General features: G+C 42.6%; 1 protein-coding gene across 2 annotated transcripts in view; it reads right to left on the bottom strand.

Annotated features, from left to right (window-relative positions):
* The window catches only part of rsu1 (Ras suppressor protein 1), a 239,300-nt gene that overhangs the window by 124,007 nt on the left and 94,733 nt on the right, over positions 1 to 20,560 (bottom strand). For both annotated transcript variants that reach the window (XM_078538409.1, XM_078538410.1), the window contains exons 6-7: positions 12,133 to 12,215; positions 11,773 to 11,887 (exon numbers count right to left, since the gene is read on the bottom strand). In XM_078538409.1, the coding sequence (XP_078394535.1) occupies positions 11,773 to 11,887; positions 12,133 to 12,215 (198 nt within the window). The remainder of the gene's footprint in view (positions 1 to 11,772; positions 11,888 to 12,132; positions 12,216 to 20,560) is intronic.

The following is a 20,560-nucleotide window of genomic DNA, read 5'->3' as shown; positions in this document are numbered from 1 at the left end:
AAAAGGCCAGAAATTATCCGCTCAAGGGTCTCAATTGGCCCACGGACAGACAGATTGTCTGACACGTGTAAAATTACAGCAGGGCGGGTGGAGCGGCTAGACGCCGGGAACTGCACCCATGTCATTCTGCCCAATTTAACATCCTCCACCCGCGTGCCAACATGCCACTGGGGAGTGGAAAATTCACCCCTTTAAGTTTTAACTGATATTTACTTGGTTACACTTCAAGCAGTCACAGTTCTAATTATGATACCTTCAAATCTGAATCTAAAACTATCTTTTCTTGCCTCCCATGCTCCACCCTTCATAAATTCTAATTCACTCAAAATTCCACCAGCATAAATTGTCCACAACCAAGAGCCGGATTTTCATTGGAGGTAGGTAGCTTGAGGCGGGAAATTTCTCAATTTGGCAGACCTACCTCAGTTTAAAAGGCCCCATTAGATCTAAATTTCACTTCAGAAAGGCAGAGGCAGAGTCAGGATAGAGTCACGCCTGTCAACCCTGGAAGCAGATCCTAAGTGGCCTCTGCCCCGCAGGCGAGTGCCAAGGAACCTGGATAGAAGATCCAACTCAGTTCTTTGGGACTTTGTCCTAGTTCTTTAGATGCTAAGACCACAAGCCCTCCTCCTTCGTACCCCTCCCCCAAGCCAACTCATGCCCTCAACCACCCTCCATGCCCCCCTGACCCGACCCAATGGCCTTTTATATCTCTATGCTGCCTCCATAGTTAGTCACCCAGTATTGATCATGGGCAGACCTCAGGAGCCAAGTGGAGATGAAAAAAATTCTAACAATCTAATACAGCTTTCAATCATCCCATTCATGAAACCTTTTAAATCTCTTACAGAAACAAATTTCGATTCAGTAGGCACATCAAAGAGAGCTAATCCTTTAATAGCCTCTTTAAAATGTCAATCAAACTGCAAACTCAGAACCGCTGCTGAGATAATTGTTGCTTTTTAACTCAGCCGAGCATTCATAACAGCCTTCGGGAATTACTTTATATCCTTGTTAACAAAGAACACAAATGAAACTACATGACCAGATGATGAGGTTTTTTCTAACCTACACCAGATGGCCTGTCAATCAATGCAGTCCAGCAACGGTTTTTTTAAAACTCTCACTGAACAGCTCAAGCCTGTTTTGTTTATCTTTAAAGAGCTGAGAATTTAAAAAACCTCAGATATGATACTTAAGCAGACCTTATCCACGATTCAAAAGCATCTACTCCATCATTTCATGCCTCTTGCAGGCTAAGACCCTTGCAAGAGCCAAAATGGGGTCTGTTTGAACTCACTGCTAAGTTCAAATGGTCCTTCTAAGTTCATGTTTCCCTCCTGTGTGATTCACACCCTGCCTCCTCCCACCTAGCCCCCAGAAAAAATGCGATCTATCAGAAGTGGGGGTAAGAACATTTATTGCCCATCCCTAATTGCCTTTGTTCGGGGGACACATTGCTGTGGGTCTGGAGTCACATGTAGGCCAGGCCAGGTAAGGACAGATGATTTCCCTCCCTAAAGGACATTAGTGAACCAGATGGGTTTTTACAACAATCAACAATGGTTTCATGGCCATCTTTAGACTTTTAATTCCAGATGTTGATTGAATTCAAATTCCACCATCTACCATGCTAAGATTCAAACCCAGGTGCCCAGAGCATTAACCTGGGTCTCTGGGTTACCAGTCCAGTGACAATACCACTATGCCACCGCCTCCCTTCCTTTACTCCAGGGCAGAACTTCAGATTCCTGGACCCAATTCTCTAGATCAGCCTTCCTAAAACTGTTTCATTTTCCCCTTCTCTCCAACTTTAAACACCTCAAAGCCTACCTTCCGAATCATCCCTTTGGTCACATCCAATTCCCCAATTTATGCTGGTTAATCTTCACACCTCTAAGGTGCCATGTGATATTTTTCTACATTATAAACATGCATTTATATCACCTTGGTTTTGTTTGAAAAGTCACCCAGCACAGATGGGATGCAATCCAATTTGCAAAGGGAATCCAGAACAGAGATAACAGAATAACGTATCTAAGTTTTTGCAAAGAAACAAAGCTAGGTGGGACAGTAAGCTGGCATGAGATAAAGAAGTTGCAGGTTAAAAAGTTTTGGTCTCTTTTTAATGAGACAATGGACAAGAAAGTGGCAGATGGAGTATAATGTGGGAAACTGTCCTTTCAACATCTACCCTGCCAAATCCTCTCAGAATCTTACGTTTCAATAAAATCACCTCTCATTCTTCTGAACTCCGATGATAAAAAGCCTAGCCTGCTCAACCTTTTCTCATAAGACAACCCCTTCATTCAAGGATCAACCTAGTGAATTTTCTCCAAAATGCCTCAAATGCAAGTATTTCGCTCATTAAAAAGAGACCAAAACTTTACACGGTGTGGTCACAGCAACACCCTGTACTGCTGCAGTAAGACTTCCCTGCTTTCATACTCCATCTCCCTTATAATAAAGGCCAACATTGAATTTGCTGAATTATTTGCATTTTGTGATTCCTGTACAAAGACACCTAGATCTTTGTACCCCTGAATACTGTAATCTCTCTCCATCTAAATAATATTTTGCCTTTCTATTCTTCCCACCAAAAAGTGGCCAACCTCACATTTTCCCACGTTATATTCCACTTGCCAAATTTTTGCCCACTCACTTAATTTATCTATATTCCTTTGCAGATCCTGTGCCCTTGTCACAACTAATTTTCCCACCTATCTTTGTAATCAGGATCAAATTTGGCTACAACACGGTCTGTCCCTTCATCCAAGCTATTAATATAGATGGTAAATAGTTGAGGCCCCAGCGCTGAGCCCCGTGGGGTCAGTTAGTTTGCCGACCTCAAAATGATCCATTTATCCCTGCTCTCCATTTCATGTTGGTTAGCCAATCTGCTATTCATGCTCACATATTACCCCCAACATCATGAGGTCTTACCTTGCGTAATAACCTTTTATGTGACATCTAATCAAATCCCTTTTGATAATCCAAATACACATCTACTGGTTCCCCTTTATCCACCCTGCTTGTTACATCCTTGAAGAATTCTAATAAATTCTGTACTGCCAAATGACTTATTTTCATCAATACTTAAATTTAAAGAGACTTTTTTTTGTCAAAGCTTCTCGTCTTGCACGCATTAGGACAACTCCCAAGAATCTTGCGAATTGTCTTGACGAGGGCAAGATGAAAAGCTCCAACAAAACATCTCTTTTTCAGCAATACTCTAATAAATTCAAACATGATTTCCATTTTATAAACCATGTTTTTTGTTCCATTCTTTCATTAGATTTGAGCATTTGCTGGCAAGGCCAGAACTTGTTGCTCATTCTGGCAAGTCTCTTTATTTTCTCACTCGAAGCACAGCTCGCCAGAATCAATCCCCCCACACTCTCTACTGGATCATCCAAGCATGTAGGCATAAATGCATGTCGATGTGTTTCATAACAGCATTTATAAGCCCTGCACCTAGCGAGCTGCACTTCCAAGGGGAACTCTGAGGGGGGTTCACAGTAATGCTGCACAGCGCTCACGAGGGTTGCCTGTTGGACTTCAAGGTCAAGGGGTCACACATTCAGGTGAGGGCACAGGCAAGTCCCTTTTTTCCAGCTGGCTGACAGTGTGGTACCGGGGCAAGGGCCACCCTGCAGTTGATGGTAGTGCACAAGCACGTGCTGGGGGCAGTGGGGGGTGGTTGCGGAAGCAGCCACACATTAGAGAAACCTTGCATGAAGTGAGCATTCCTCCTCAACTGCAACAGTTCAGACACAGCCTCATTGACATGCTTGGAGACAGGCCTCGAGTTTATCTGCCCACACAAGCAACGCAGAGACATGAAAGTGCCACCAAATGCTCCAGAGCTTTTCACCCCTTGGGCACAGACTGCAAACTAATGAGCGTTTTAGTGGACTGCAGAACAGTTGGACGTCTGAGCATGTTGTACAACCTCCTTGCTAAAGCTGGCCGTGGAGCAGTCACTGGTGGAGGCATCACAGCCCCTTAAAATGGTTATCATTCAGGTTTGGACCAGTATCTCCCTTGGTTCAAGCCAACAGTGCAGCCTTGCAGTGTGGGTTAGGAGAATGGCTGTGCCTGAGCTGAGAGCACAGCATACAGTCCAGTGGGCGAAGCTGCTGCCAATCGGTCAGGTGGAGTGTGGCGGAGTTGGGTGGGGTCTCCAGCATCCATGCAGCACACTTAACTCTGTCCATCCAAGTGGAGGCTAGCACTGTCTGGGATGCGTTAAGGAGCTTTCAGACTTAACCAGGAGAGGCTATTTGAACACCCAAGCTAACCCACACGTCTCGCTTTCATCCTGCAGGAAGTACAACATCAGGAGCATGGAGCCTGGTGACCTATCTGTAAGCCATGAGGCATACAGTGAGCAAATACAAAGGAGAAGAGAGCAACAGAGTCGCCTGGCTGGGCAGAGGAAGGAGCAGAACCCTCAGAAAGAAGGGGCAGCTGATGTCCCAACACACACCGCTGAAGAGCCACAGCAAGCCACTGCTGGTCAGCACCTAGCTAGACCCAGGGTCTATAGTTGCCACCTTTCATTTCTGCAGATGTGTGAGAACCAGTGCTGCCAAAGACTGCACATGTTCAGGGAACTGGTCGGTCACATCGCCACCTGTTGCAGGATTCGACACCACAGGGACATGGAGGGCATCCACTGCCAGTGGCCTTGAAAGTGGCCACAGCATTCAATTTTCACATCAGTGGCTCCTTGCAGGGCTCCACAAGTGACCGTTGTGGGATATCGCAAGCCTCGTCCACAAATGTATGCATGAGGTCATGGACGCCATCTTCGCAAAGGCACACGACTTTATGTATTTCGCCTGGGACCAGGAAAGCCAGGAAGCAAGAGCGCTGGGATTTGCCTAGATCTCAGGTTTCCACAGGTGTAGGGTGCCACCAACTGCACTCACTTGGTGCTCAGATCTCCACAGCAACAAGGTCAACTATGTCAGTCGCAAGGGTTTCCACTCATTGAATGTTGAGCTGGTGTGCAACCACCATAAACGCATCCTGCAGATCTGCACATGGCTCCCAGTGAGTATCCACAACTCCTACATTCTCAATCAGTCTCAGATGTCTTCCAGGGTCATCAGAGGCAGCAGGGACGGCTCCTTGGAGGCAGGGGCTACCGGAGAGAATGTGGCTGATGACATCCGTGCGGAGGCCTCAGGCTGCAGCAGAGCGAAGGTATAACAAGGCTCATGCTGCAACTCACACCTCGGAGGAGCAAGCCAGTGGGATGCTGAAATTGAGGTTCTGGTGCCTGGACTGGTAGAATCCTGCAATATAGACCACAGGGGGTGTCACGCATAGTCGTCGCCTGCTGTGCCCTTTACAACCTGGTGCTGGAACGGGGAGAGGAGCTGGCTGACGAGGAGACGGTGGGACTGGATGTCTCCTCCAATGAGGAGAACATCGACAGGGAGGGGATGAGGAGACCCTCGAAGGCAATGGCCAGACGAGGCAGGCAAGCTCGGACGGCCCTCATAGCTGCTAGATTGTTGGAGGATGATGACAACATGCAGCAAGGAGACACCAGAGATTCTCAGATTGCACCTGTAAACATTGGACTCCAGTCTGACTGGTGGTAGTGCATATACCCTCTGTGATAAAGGCTCCTTTCATGGAGATGCAGCGGAGGCCCTAATAATTGCTTGATTCCAGGGGGATGATGGCGACATGCAGTGAGGACATTCCACAGATCTTCACATAGCCTCTGTGAATGTCTGACTCTTGTCTGGCTGAAGGCAGCTCACTTGCACTCAGTGATCAGGGTCATATCACTGGCATGAAGCCATGAAACTTTAAATGTACCTGATCCTTTGTCAGCCTTCAGCTGACCCCTTCATCAGAATAGCTGCTGAAGGGATGGGGGTCAGCCCCATCTCAAAGGTGCTGAGAGCACACAGAATGATGGAACTCTGTGACACCTGCCCATGACACAAACACTGCTCATCAAAACAAGGAGCCATAGGCAAGGAGACATTCTTGGGAGTTTATTCACAATAGCGAATATTATGTACAAGTGATTACCATCTGTGCCCAGTCTGTGCAACTACATCTCTCATTAACCGGTCCAGGCAGTGGGCGATCGAGGGGGTCGTCTGACCCGACTGTCTGCCCCCTTTCCGCGGTTATGTTCGCGCCAGGTGTCCCTGGAGAGGGAGCACACAGTGTCTACCGGCACCGTCGAGGCCTTCCATGCCTGGTGGGCACCGCGGAAGCTGGGGTGCTTTATCAACCCTCTTAATCACATTTTGGTTTGATGTTTGTAAGTTTCCTTTAAAATTTTTGTCTTTGGTTTTACAGTGACCCTAACTTAGGGGCTGCGTTTATTTTATCCCTCATTTTGTTAATTTTGTTTATTTGGCGGGCTCTAAAAGTGTTACATCTTCTTAACCTTCCTAGTATTTGCTAGTATTGTGGGGGAGGCTTTAGACTGGCAGGGAGATGGGAACCTAAGCGGGAAGACACAAGAGAAGGAAACAAAAATAGGGATGAGACACAGAAAAGCAAAAGTGGAAGGCAGAGGAAACAAGGACTAGCAGCAAATAGGGCCATAGTGCAACAACATAAAAATGTTAAAAGAATAGGCCTAAGGGCACTGTATCTCAATGCATGGAGCATTCGCAATAAGGTAGATGAATTAACAGCACAAATAGATGTAAACTGGTACAATATGATTGCAATTACAGAGACATGGCTGCACGGTGACCAAGGCTGGGAACTGAATATCCAAGAGTACTCGATATTTAGGATGGACAGGCAAGAAGGAAAAGGAGGTGGCATGGCATTTTCAGTCAAGGGTGAAATCAGTGTGATAGTGAGAGAGGGTATTGGCTCAGAAAATCTAGGTGTAGAATCAGTCCGGGCAGAGCTAAGAAGCAACAAGAGGCAGAAAAAATTAGTGGGAGTTGTCAATAGGCCTCCAAACAGTAGTGATAAGGTAGGGGATGGCATTGAACAGGAAATTAGAGATGCATATAACAAGGGTGCTACAGTAATCATGGGTGGCTTTAATCTACATATAGACTGGGCAAACCAAAATTAGCAATAATACTGTGGCGCATGAATTCCTCAAATGTGTACAAGATGGTTTTTTAGACCAGTATGTTGAGGAACAGACGAGGGAATGGGCTATCCTAGATTTGGTATGGTGCAATGAAAAGGGGTTGATTAATCATCTTGTTGTGTGGGGTCTTTTAGGGAACAGTGACTATAACATGATCGAATTCTTCACTAAGATGAAAAGTGAAGTAGTTCGATAGAAAACTAGGGTCCTAAATCTAAACAAAATAAGCTATGAGCTATGAAGCACGAGTTGGTTTAGAATGGGGAACTTCATTAAGAGGCATGATGGTGGATGGGCAATGGCTAATATTTAAGGAACTAATGCATGCATTGCAATAGTTATACATTCCTTTCTGGCACAAAAACACAACAGGAAAAGCAGCCCAACCATGGCTAACAAAAGAAATTAAGGATAGTATTAGATCCAAAGAGGAGTCATGTAAGGTTGCTAGAAAAAGTAGCAAGCCTGAGGATTGGGAGCAGTTTAGAATTCAGCAAAGGAGGACTAAGAGATTGATTAAGAAGGGAAAAATAGAGTATGAGAGTAAACTTGCAAGGAATATAAAAGCAGACTGTAAAAGCTTCTCTCAGTGTGTAAAAAGAAAAAATGATTAGTGAAGACAAATGTAGGTCCCTTACAGTCCGAAACAGGAGAATTTATAACAGAGAACAAGGAAATGACAGAGCAATTTACAACTACTTTAGTTCATGGGGCAAGACACAAATAACTTCCCAGAAATGCTACGGATCCAAGGGTCTAGTGAGGAAGAGGAATTGAAGGTAATTATTACTAAAATAACAGTACCTGGAGAAATTAATGGGACTGAAAGCCAATAAATCTCCAGAGCCTGATAATCTACATCCCAGGGTACTAAAGGAGATGGCCATGGAAATAGTGGATGCGTTGGCTGTCATCTTCCAAAACTCTCTATATTCTGAACAATCCTGGCAGACTGGAGGGTGGCAAACATAACCCCACTATTTACAACATGAGGGAGGAAGAAAACAGCATATTACAGACTGGTTAACCGAACATTAGTATTATGGAAAATGCTAGAGTCTATTATAAAGGATGTGATAACAGGACACTTAGAAAATATCAATGGGATTAGACAAAGTCAACATGGATTTATGTAAAGGAAATCATGTTTGACAAGCCTACTGGAGTTTTTAAAGACGTAACTAGCAGAATAGATAAGGGAGAACCAGTGGATGTGGTGTATTTGGATTTTCATAAACCTTTTGATAAATTCCCACATAAGAAGTTTGTGTGTAAAATTAAAGCACATGAGATTGGGGGTAATACATTTGCATGGATTGAGAGTTGGTAGCAGACAGGAAACAGAGAATATGAATAAATGGATCTTTATCGGCGTGGCCGGCGGTGACTAGTGGGTACTGCAGGGATCAGTGCTTGGGCCCCAGCTATTCACAATATATATCAGTGATTTGGATGAGGGAACCAAATGTAATATTTCCAAAACAAAAACAGAATTACCTGGAAAAACTCAGCAGGTCTGGCAGCATCGGTGGAGAAGAAATCAGTTAACGTTTCGAGTCCTCACGGCCCTTCGGCAGAACTTTTAAAAAGCTTTTAGCTTTTTTTTGTAATATTTCCTCGTTTGCTAATGACAAGAAACTTGGTGGGAGTGTGCGCAATGAGGAAGGTGTTCAGAGGCTTCAAGGCAATTTAGCAGGTTAAATGAGTGGGAAAATACATGGCAGATGCAGTGTAATGTGGATAAGTGTGAAGTTATCCACTTTGGTAGGAAAAACAGAATGGAAGAGTATTATTTAAAAGGCAATAGATTGGGAAATGTTGATGTACAAAGGGACCTGGGTGTCCTTGCACACCAATCACTGAAAGCAAACATGCAGGTGCAACGAGCAGTCAAGACAGCAAATGGTATGTTGGCCTTCACTGCAAGAGGACTTGAGTACAAGAGCAAGGATGTTTTACTGCAACTGTACAGGGCCTTGCTGAGGCCACACCTGGAATATAGTGTGCAGTTTTGGTCTCCTTACCTAAGAAAGAATATACTTGCCGTACAGGGAGTGCAATGAAGGTTCACCAGACTGATTCCTGGGATGGCAGGATTGTCCTATGAGGAGAGACTGGGCCGATTAGGCCTGTATTCACTAGAGTTTAGAAGGATAAGAGGGGGTCTCATTGAAACATATAAAATTCTGACAGGGATGGACAGACTGAATGCAGGGACAGGTTCCTCTGGCTGGGGGGTCTAGAACAAGAGGTCACAGTCTCAGGATATGGAATAGGCCATTTAGGACTTAGATGAGGAGAAATTTCTTCAGAGGTAGATTTCTGGACTCAAAGCGTCAAGGGGTAGGGGGAGAGAACGGGAATAGCGTTGAGATAGAGGATCAGCCATGATCATATTGAATGGCGGAGCAGGCTCGAAGCGCCAAATTATCTACTCCTGCCCCTATTTTCTATGCTTCCTGGCAATGCATGATTAATAAGGCGGGATTGTGACGATACAGTGTGAAAAGCCGCCATTGCAGTCAGAGGGTAAAACGTCCCCCCTGTCCCCACACTTAGTGCAAATCTGGGACACCTCCGCCCATAGTCTCTGCCATTTCCTTATTTCCCATTATTAATTCTACAGTCTCATCCTCTAATTAACCACCATTTTCTTTAGCTATTCCATTACTTTTTATATACTTGCATAAGCACTAGCTTTATATTTCTTGCTAGCTTACTCTCACATCCTAATTTCTTTCCTTCAATTTTTTTTTTAAAAAAGGTTTCTTTGCTGCTTTCTAAAATGTTTTCAATCTTCTGGTCTACAATGACTCTTCACAGCATTGTATGCCTTTCTTTTCAATGTGACACCATCCTTGACTTCCTTAGTTAGCCATGGATGGTTCATCTTGCAACGGCATCTCTGTGATGGCTACCATATCAATCCCATTTATTTCTATTTGTGCCATCAAATCACCTATCTTGTTACGAATGCTGTGTGCAGTTTTCCCTTACTCTGACACTATTTGCTGCTGCACTCTTATGTTTGTATGTGCTGTCCCTTCCTGACACATTCTAGTTTTCATTACCCATATTGTTAGCCTGCACTATTGCCCTATCCTTTTTCTCTTTAACTCTCTAAATATCCCCACACCTGAGCCTTCCAAGACCTTGGACAGGGTACAGAGGAGACTTGTAAAGATGATACCTGGAATGAGGGATTTCAGTTAGGTGAGCTGATTGGAGTAGCTGGGTTTGTTCTTCTTATAGCACTGAAGGTTAAAAAGGAACCTAACACAGGCATACAAAGTTATGAGGCTTTTTGGGAGCAGCAGGAAAACACAGTTTCCTTTGTTAAATGAGCTAGTAACTTAGAGGTCGTAGATTTCAAATAATTGGCAAAAGAACTGGAGTGAAAATGAGGAAATATCTTTTCACAAGGGGATTGCTAATACCGGGAATGGACTACCCGATAAAGGTGGTGAATCAAGTTCTGTAGGAAATTTCAAAAGGCAATTGAACATGTACACGAAGGGGACTAATTCGGAGGATATGAGGAAACTTGACAGGCTAGCTAAATGTCAGGTGGAAAAGCCTACAGCACAAAGTACAGCTGAGGAGCAGAGAGCAGACAGAAAGATCTGGAGGGATCATAGGGAAGTGAGGAAGTGGGAAAAATTGTGGAAGTAGAAAGAGATCGGGGGAAGGGAAGGAAGTATGTAAGTTTGTTGGGCCTGGGGGCGAAAACACTCCTGCTCCTCCTGACCCATAAGCAGTGCTGTAACTGCACTCACCTTATGCATCTGGCCCTTCTTGCCTTCCTGGTTTCCCAAGGCATGGGAAATCCAGCTACAAGGAGTTATTTTCTTCTTAATAAAACCACGTAAAAACTGGAGGAACACAACTTCCTTAAAAGCTTAAACTGACCAATCTGCCTCCCCCAATAAAATCACAAGTGAGTGGATTGTGATCAGGATTGAAATGTTCCATGCTTTCCCTTACTGGTTGGTAACTGTTAATCCATTCAGTACATTTGAAAATTAACTGCATAAGTTCCTGATGGAAAGTCTTAAATTTGTAACGAGAGGCCAGAGAAACTCTCCATTCCCTACAGCTGTCCCACATACTAAGACTAGAGCTACCATTATAGTCCTTAAATTCTAATTTTCACAGCGCTGCTGTGCATGAAAATTATTTGAGATGACATGGGAGCACTGATGTAGAGCTCTCCATTCCCTGATCTCAACACTGAGCCAAGTATGGAACAACAATAAAATCACATTTTATTAATGTTTTGCCTTTCTTGTAGAAGTGTATTTACAGTTTATAGAACCACCGTTTGCAAGAAAAATAAACATACCATTACCTTTCTTGAAATGTGAGAAATGAATTGATTCACAAGACATGATTTTCAATAGATTTCCTATGGGTATTAATTTAAATGCCTCAGTTTACAATTCTAGCATGCTTTCATAAGTGTGCACTGCAATCCAGATACCTAAAACGGTCTACAGCCAAGTTATCGCTAAACACCAATAAAAAACAATTGGTGATGCTCTTTCATTAGACACTGTTTTTTTTTTAGACATTTATTGCTTTGCTCAACGTGTTTTAAAAGATCTTTATCTATTAACAGTATGCAAAACGTCTCAGTATATTACAGATAAATCATATAATCTGGCCCCTACTCTTACCCATTTCAGGGGGAAGCACGGTTAGTCGATTTCCTTGAATATGGAGCTCCTTCAACTGAGACAAATCCCCAACCTCCTTTGGCAGCGATATGAGGTCATTGTCCCTTAGGCTGATCTGAAAATACAGAGTTATTAGACCAATCCAGATTTCAAATGAAGAGTTCACAAACAATTCTTAGCTTACTTCCTCTCACCATCTCAATTTATTACAAGTCTCTACTGATGAGCAAAGGGCAGTGCCTGGTGATGTGGTTTATTCCAGAAAAATAAACCCCAGAGCTGCTTGAATTTACTTCATTCAGAATTTACAGGAGCTGCAAAAGTGAATTGATTTTTCAAGAATTTAGATAAATTACTTACTATCTGCAGCTTCGTGAGTTTCGCAATTTCTGGCGGCAGGATTTCAAAATCGTTGTCACTTAGATAGAGTGCACGCAAGGTGGCTGTAAATTAAACAGCAATATATAAACAGTGTGGCATGTAACCAGACCATGGAGGCCCAATCAATAAAAGCAGTCAAGCTTGATTAATAGCCTTGGCTTTGCAAAAGCCTCTGACATGCCCCGGGCACCCAATAATAACAAGCAGGTCAAACTGGTTTATTGTATTGATGCTTGGATGAGGAAAGTGACCACATCCTGAAGTATTGACACAATTAACAACTTCAGTAACAACATATGCTTGATACCCCTAAAAAAACAAGAAAACATATGTGGCTCCTTACAAATCTTTATGGCCTTTGCTACCAAAACCTACATAACTTCTACATCTTTTTGAACGAATACTGCACGATTTTCATGAAAAGCTATTTAAGTTCTTTATGCATTGACCATATTGCTTACCACCCAGTTTTTTTTATTCTCGGAAGGGGCATAGGTGTCACTGGCAAGGCCAGCATTTGTTGCCCATCCCTAATTGCCCTTGAACTGAGTGGCTTGCTAGAGCCAATTCAGAGGGCAGTAGAGTCAACCACGTTGCTGTGGTTCTGGAGTCATGAGTAGGCCAGACCAGGCAAGGACAGCAGATTTCCTTCACTAAAGGAAAACAGTGAAGCAAATGGGTTTTTAATGACAATTGATGAGCATGGAACTAACTTTCAATTCCAGGTTTTATTGAATTCAACTTTCACCAGCTGCCATGGTGGAATTGGAACTCATGTTCCCAGAGCATTAGCTTGGTTATCTGGAGTACTAGTCCACTGACATTACCACTACGCCACCATCTCAGGTACCGAGCCAAATGTACTCCATTTACGATTTTATCTGCAGCAGATCTCTATAAAGCAAACTTTTGCCGGCTGACAACCATGAATAAGTTTCAAACTTAAGATGGAAAAATATTGTGTTTAATAAAAACAAAAAATTGAATTTTGTCCTAAATACATATACAAATAGCAGCTACTACTGAATGTCAATTTCAAATCACGACGGGAGCTTGACACTGATAAATGCCGAAGTTACTTCACAATCTTTGCAGAAGGATTGGCAGTATGCTTCCTAATAATTAAGCCACCATATACAGCAAATAGGGCAGTTTTAAAAGTGGCATGGCAAGACTCCAAATGTACAAAGGCACCAATTGAAATGATTTATGCTATCATACAGTAAAGGAGGATACAATCACTTTGGATATCCACAGGGTATTCTGTAAACTAGATTTAAGTTCCTTCTTTGAGGCTTTTTTAAAACTACCATGAAGATAAAAAGACAGGACAAAATCCTGAACACCAGTGTACTCAATCATGTACAGTCTATGTCAATTGCCACAAAGATAAGCAGGCTGGGTATAGGTCACCAGTGAATCCGCTAATTGCAGCTGAGTAGCAAGGTTATAAATGCATCCTGAAGCAGATTGTTCAGTTTTTCTAGCATGTTTATGGATAGAGGATGACGACAACTGACTACACAGCTGGTCAAGCAGAGTGAAGAACACTAAATTCAGGGTTTCAGTAAAAAATACTAACAAGCAGGAACTACACCCGCCTGTAAATCAGCAAGCACGAAGGATTTCAAATGTGAAGTATGCAGAAGAAGTTCCTATCTCATATTAGCTTTTGCAGCAGTGTGCTCTAGCATTGCCAGTGATGTTAACATCCCATGAGCGAATAAAAAAAAAATGTAGTAGCTATCCCCAGACAACTTTGAAAGTAAAGGATTACCAAGAAATCAATTATTAAGACAGCTCTTAAGTGTCAGAATCCTCCTGCCTTTCCTGGAAATTGGAAGTATAAACATGTTGTGCTTTCTAGTAAGAGAGATTACTCCCAGTGCCCCACCCTAGTGAGGAAAACAGAAAGTGCAGGTGAATGCGTGGCTGGAGAAGTGCTACAGGAGGTTGAGCTTCAGATTCCTAGGCAATGGGACTAGTTCTGAGACAGGAGGGGCCTATACAAGCTAGATAGGTTGATTCCATCTCGGTTCAGGTGCAATATCCTCTAGGGGAAGTTGACTCGTGTTGTGGGAGAGGATTTCAATTAACTTGGCAGGGACAGAGAGAGAAATCAGAATATGGCTGCAGAGAGGAGAGACAGGGCACACAGAAAACTACAAGGATCAAACAGAATAAAGAATAAGGTGGAAAAAGCAGGATTTGAATGAAGGGGAAAAAAAGCAAATCAGACTAATAATGGTGCTGGAATGTAGGTGCCATAATCCAAGGAATGTTACAAATAAGGTTGATGAGCTGTAGGCACAAGTTGTCACAAGGGCGTAGGACATAGCAGCTTTAACAGAGACCTGACTTAAATATATGAGTAGGAATGGAACTAGACATTACAAGCTACAATGTATTTAGGAGGGACAGAAAGAGAAACCTGGGCGGGGTAGGGGAGAAGAGAGAAAGAGGTGGTGGGGAGGAGAGGGAGAGGGCTTGTTGGCAATATTAAATCAAGGATAATATTACAGTTCTCCAGATGAGGGATATACTACAGGGTTCAAAGGCTAAATCCATTTAGTTAGAGTTAAGGAACAGAAAAGAAGCTGTTACATTGCTGGGGGAGGGGATGGTGTAATGGTAATGTCACTGGACTAGTAATCCATAGGCTAAAGCGCGAGGGACAAGAGTTCAAATCCCACCATGAAACTATCGATTATTGTAAAAGCCCATCTTTAGGGGAAAAAATCTGCAATGTCTGGCCTACATGTAACTCCAGATCCACAAATCATATGGTTGACTGCTGATTGCCCTCTGAAATGGCCTCGCAGCCACTCTGTTCAAGGGCAATTAAGAATGGACAACAAATGCTGGCCTTGTCAGTTTTGCCCACAATAATAATACAGGTAATGGCAAGTACAGAATATTGTCAAAAACTAGCTAGAATGGAGAGAATGCATGTGGAAATTGAAATGTGTGGAAAAAGTAAAGATTGGCATGTTACAGAATACCTAAAATTCTTTTGTAAACATAGGGCTGAATCTTCCGGTTGGCATCCAGGGACGGGCCCAACACACCGACACATAAAATGATACGGGCGCGCATCCCTAATAAGGCCATTAAAATAGTAATTAAACTAATTAAGAATGCTGCCCGTCCAACCTTAAGATTGGCAGGCAGCCAAAAAACCCAAGCAGCCTTCGTGTTTTTCAGGAAACCTCATCCACGGGCGGGATGAGGTTTCCTGAAGCTTTTATAAAACAAATAAATAAGTTTCCCCACCTTTACAAACATACCCCAACTCATGTAACATTGTTACATGAGGGGACATATTTGAATAAACTTTTACATCATTTATTGAAGTTTTTTATTGTCCATTCAATCTCCCCAAAGCAGTCTGTGACTCAGGGAGATTGATGCGCTCTTTCACACGCATGCACGAAAGAGCGCAGGCCCCAACTCTCTCCTCCTTCCCCCCACCAGCACAGGTCGCACTGAGCGCTACCGGCCGTGTGTTACGCTGGGTGGGCCTTAATTGACCCACCCATGTAAAATGACGGTGCACAGCTGATCACGGGCGGCAATCGGCTCTGCCCACGCCCGTTTCCGCCCGCCATAAGTAAAATCCTGGCCATAGAAAATGTACAGGGTAGTTAAAGAAACAGTGGGGTTGATTTGGAACAAAAAAAGGAATGCTTCTTGTGGAGTACAACTTAGTGCTTTGCATCAATCTTCACAATAGAAGAGGATAAAGTCAACGTTGAAGTGTGGAAGGAAATAGAAATAGTGAATAAAATTTTTAAAAGTAGACAGGAGGTGCTAATAAGATGGAATTACTCAAAGTTGACAAGTCACCAGGTCCAGATGGAATGTGACCTAGGTTGTTGAGGGAAACAAACACGGAGATAGCAGAAGTTCTGACAACAATCTTTCAACTTTCTTGAATATGGGAGTGATGCCAGGAGATTGGAGGATTGCAAATTTTGCCTCCATGTTTAAAGGGTGGGTGGGATAAACCTGTTAACTACAGGCCAGTCAGTCTATCATCAGCGCTGAGAAAACGAGAGACTATGATCAAGGACAAAATTAATGTTCACTTTGAAAAGCATGGATTAGTAAGGGACAGCCAGCTCAGATTTGTCAAAGGCAAATTGTGTCTGTCTAACCGGCTTGAGTTCTTCGATGAAATAGTGTGGTGGATGCATATGTGAAATGCCTTTTGAAAATCCATAAAGTACATCATAACAGCCTTATTTGGAACAATGACACACGTGGTATTAAAGGCATGATGATTTCTTGGGAATACAATCAGCAAAGGGATAGAAGGCAGAGTGTAGTGGTGAATGGATTTTTTTGTGGTTGAAGAGAAGTACGCAGTTGGGCCCTTCAAGGCTTGGTATTAGCATCACTGCTTCTCTTGATATGGTAAATGATCTGGATTTGGGTACAGTGAGTAAAATTTGGAAGTTTGAAGATCATATAAAATTTGACACGTAGTAAATAGTGAGTAGGATGCTAGCAGACTTCAGGAAGATAAACTGGCGAAATGGGCAATTTACTGTGGATAACTGAGAAGTTGGTCCACTTTGGGAAGAACAACTTGAATACAGTATAACCTAACTCATACTATTCAGAAAGAAAAAAAACAGAGGGACCCAATAGTGCATGTCCACAAATGTTTGAAGGTGGCAGTACAAGTTGATAAGGTTGCTAAAATATATAAAGATATTTGGTTTTGTAAATAGAGCCATTCAATACAAAAACAAGGAGGTCATGCTAAACTTTTACAAATCTCTGGAGGAGTACTATGTAGAATTCTGGGCATCACATTTTAGGAAGGATGTCAAGGCCATGGAGAAGGTAAAGAGGAGATTTACCGAGATGATACCGAGGATGAGGAATTTGAGAGAGAGACTGGAGAAGTTGATATTGTTCTCCTTTGAACAGAGAAGGCTAAAGGGAGATTTAAAGGTGGTGTTGAAAATTGAGCGATTTTGGTAGAGCAAGTACCACAATAACCAGAAGTCATAGATTTAAATTAATTAACTAATAACTAGAGGGGAAATGAGGAGCAATGTTTTCACATGTCATGCTGTTCAGATCTAGAAAGCACTACCTGAAAAAGATGGTAGAATCAGATTCCATAGGAATTTTCAAAAGGCGATTGGCTTTAAGTGCAGTAATTTGCAGAGCTGTAGGAAAAAAACTGGGGTATGGGACTAGGCTGGACAGCTCTTTCACAGTGCTAATTTATGCCCAATGGGCTGAATGACCATCTTCTGTGCTTTGAGATTCCTGAAGCAAATAGTGTGTCATCTGCACAGGCCAAGATCCAAACCATTTCTGTTGAGATAGATGTGCGCGTTCCCAGCAAGTATACAGGCAGGTAGTTAAAACTGATTGTGCTCAGGACTTTAAAGACTTGGGGAAAATAAAAAGTGCCAAAGCTAAAATATGGTACACACAAGGGAGTAACATTTACTTTAATATCAAAATGTAATTTCAATTCATTTATCAACAACTTATGCTTGTTTTCTTCCACACTGGTTAAAAAGGTTATAAATAGCATAAATGACAAATATGGGCTAGACAAGAAATTAGATACTTCAGCCATGCAAGAGAGGGTTTTAAAATAAATTATGTATGTTAATAGAAAACTAGTACTTTTCAGGATTTCTTTTTAGATATCAAGGTGGAGTTTCATTAAAATGCAATCAATTTTAGTCACAAATAGGGTTTGTAAACATACACCAGAAAATGGACACATCAATTAAAAAAATCCTTCCAACTCATGATGATGATCATGGTCAAAGGAGACTGAGCCATATAGCTTTATTTCTCTCCCAATGTGAGGCACAAAAAAAAATCTGTCCCAGCATATGAACTATCTGGAACTAGATGCAGTGGAAAAATTATTTGAATAAAACGTAAATGCAAAATTATGAATTCAAGCATTCAAAAAATTACTTCACAGTAGGCTTATTAGCAAAATTAAAGCCCATGGGATCAAAGGGGCAGTGGCTGCTAGGATACAAAACTGGCCATGGCACAGAAAGCAGAGTGTTATAAGAAACGGTGGTTCTTCAAACTGGAGGGAAGTGAGCAGTGGTGTAACTCAGGGGTTGGTGTTGGGACCACTGCTCTTTCTGATAATATAATCAATGAGCTGGACTTGGGTGTACAGGGTTATAAATGTCAAAGTTTGCAGAAATATTCGCAGAAGTAAATGATCTGGACTTGGGTACAGAGTAAAATTTTGAAGTTTGAAGATCATATGAAATTTGACACGTAGTAAATAGTGAGTAGGATGCTAGCAGACTTCAGGAATATAAACTGGTGAAATGGGCAGTTTACTGTGTATAACTGAGAAGTTGGTCCACTTTGGGAAGAACAACTTGAATACAGTATAACCTAACTCATACTATTCAGAAAGAAAAAAAACAGAATTTTGTAAATTTGTAAATGTAGTGAACAGCAAAGGAGGATGGTAACAGATTTCAGGTGAACATAATCTTTGAAGATGGCAGGACAAGTAAAGGCATACGGAATCCTTGACTTCATAAATAAAGGCAGAATACAAAAGTAAGGAAATCATACTAAAACTTTATAAAACACTGGGCAGACTCCAGCTGGCATATTCTGCTGACTGCACTGTAGGAGACAAGTCAAGGTCTTAGAGGAGATGCAGAGGAGATTTACTAGAATGGCACCAGGGTTGAAAGACCTCAGTCATGTGGAGAGAGTAGTGAAGTTGGAGTTATTCTGCTTAGAGCAGTGAGGTTAAAGGGAGATTTGATGGAAGTATTAAGTTTTGATAGAGTAAATAAGGAGAAACTGTTTGCAGTAGCAGGAGAACATAGATGTAAAAAGGTAACTGGCAAAACAACCAGAACTGATACATGGAGAATAAGATTACACAGAAAACTATGATCTGGAATACACTGCCTGAAAAGGTTGTGAAAGCAGTTTCAATAATAGCTTTCAAAAGGGAATTGGATAAATACTTGAAAGGGGAAAATGTGCAGGGCTATGAAACAAAAGCATGGGGGGGGTGGGGGGCACGCGCGCAGGGGGCCTAATTGGATAGTTCTTTCTAAAGAGGCAGCACGATGGGCCAAGTGGCCTCCTTATGTCCATACACTAAGGAACTGCATTTTATGCTGTAAATCTTTATTAGTGGCCAACAGGGTTAAATCTCCAGGCTGTTAAGTGTGCCATAGCAATGGAAAAAAGTGCTGTATACTCAGACAGTAATTGATAATCAACCACTCACTGCAATACCATGCAGCTATAAAAGGAAATTTTAAAAAAGCATGGTTCCTTCCCCTATCAATATTAAATGCACATTTATTGCAAATGTCACAAAATTTCATCGATTACAATATAGATTTAAATCCTGATTACTGCTTCCAAAATAACAAATCTAATGATTCACTAGAAGAATCAATCCCACTTCAAGTCAGATGGATCAACAAATCCAATTCGAAGCTCAATTGCATCTTATTGCATCATGTTCATATCACCTGAAACATTTGGGGCAGAAATTCTCTCTCGACGGGTGGGCGCGCGCCCGGCGTGCTCGTATGAAATGACACGTGTTGGCGATGGCCGAGCGCGCCGACGTCAACGCGCAGTAGTGCGATAATCCAGTCGGCGGGCATGCGCCGGAGTCGGCAGCGCACCCACCGACAATTAAAAGGCCTGTTAAGGCCATTAAATAATCAGTTAAGGTAATTTTTTTGCTGCCTGTTTCCGTGTCTGAAATTGAAGATGGTTGATGAGAATAAACCAGCTCCCAAGAAGGGAGCCAAGAAAGCCTTAAAGAAACCGTCAGGGCGGCAAGAAGCGGTGAAGGTCAAGGAAGGAGAGTTACTCCATCTACATTTACAAAGTGATGAAGCAGATTTAGCCCAACACCAGCATCTCCTCCAAGGCTATGAGCATCAGGAACTCGTTAGTGAACAATATTTTTGAGCGCATCGCGGGTGAGGCTTCCCACCTGGCCCATTACAACAAGCGCAGCACCATCAGCTCCCGGGAGATCCAGACCGCCGTGCGCCTGCTGCTGCCCAGGGGATTGACCAAGCACGCCGTGTCAGAAGGGACAAAGGCAGTGACCGAGTACACTAGCTCCAAGTAAAACCCCACAATGGACTGAAAAACATTCAACCTAACGGTTGGTGGGCAGGCAAAATGCCCAAGCAGCCTTAGCTTTTTTTTGGAAACCTCATCCACGGGCAGGATGAGGTTACCAAAAGCAAATAAAATAAAATAAATTGAATTAATAACATGTGCTCATGTGACAGAGGCACATGAGGGTCATGTTTTATTATATTTTTATTTTCTTTATTACGTTCTGTTATATCTCCATCTCCCCGAGGCAGCTCTGTGCCTCGGAGATTATGCAGTGCTCATT

This window comes from Cetorhinus maximus, chromosome 3 (genome assembly GCF_964194155.1).
Source record: "Cetorhinus maximus chromosome 3, sCetMax3.hap1.1, whole genome shotgun sequence".
Taxonomy (NCBI): Eukaryota; Metazoa; Chordata; class Chondrichthyes; order Lamniformes; family Cetorhinidae; genus Cetorhinus; species Cetorhinus maximus.
The sequence above is the reverse complement of the archived record's forward strand: the minus strand, read 5'-3'. Positions and strand labels throughout refer to the sequence as shown.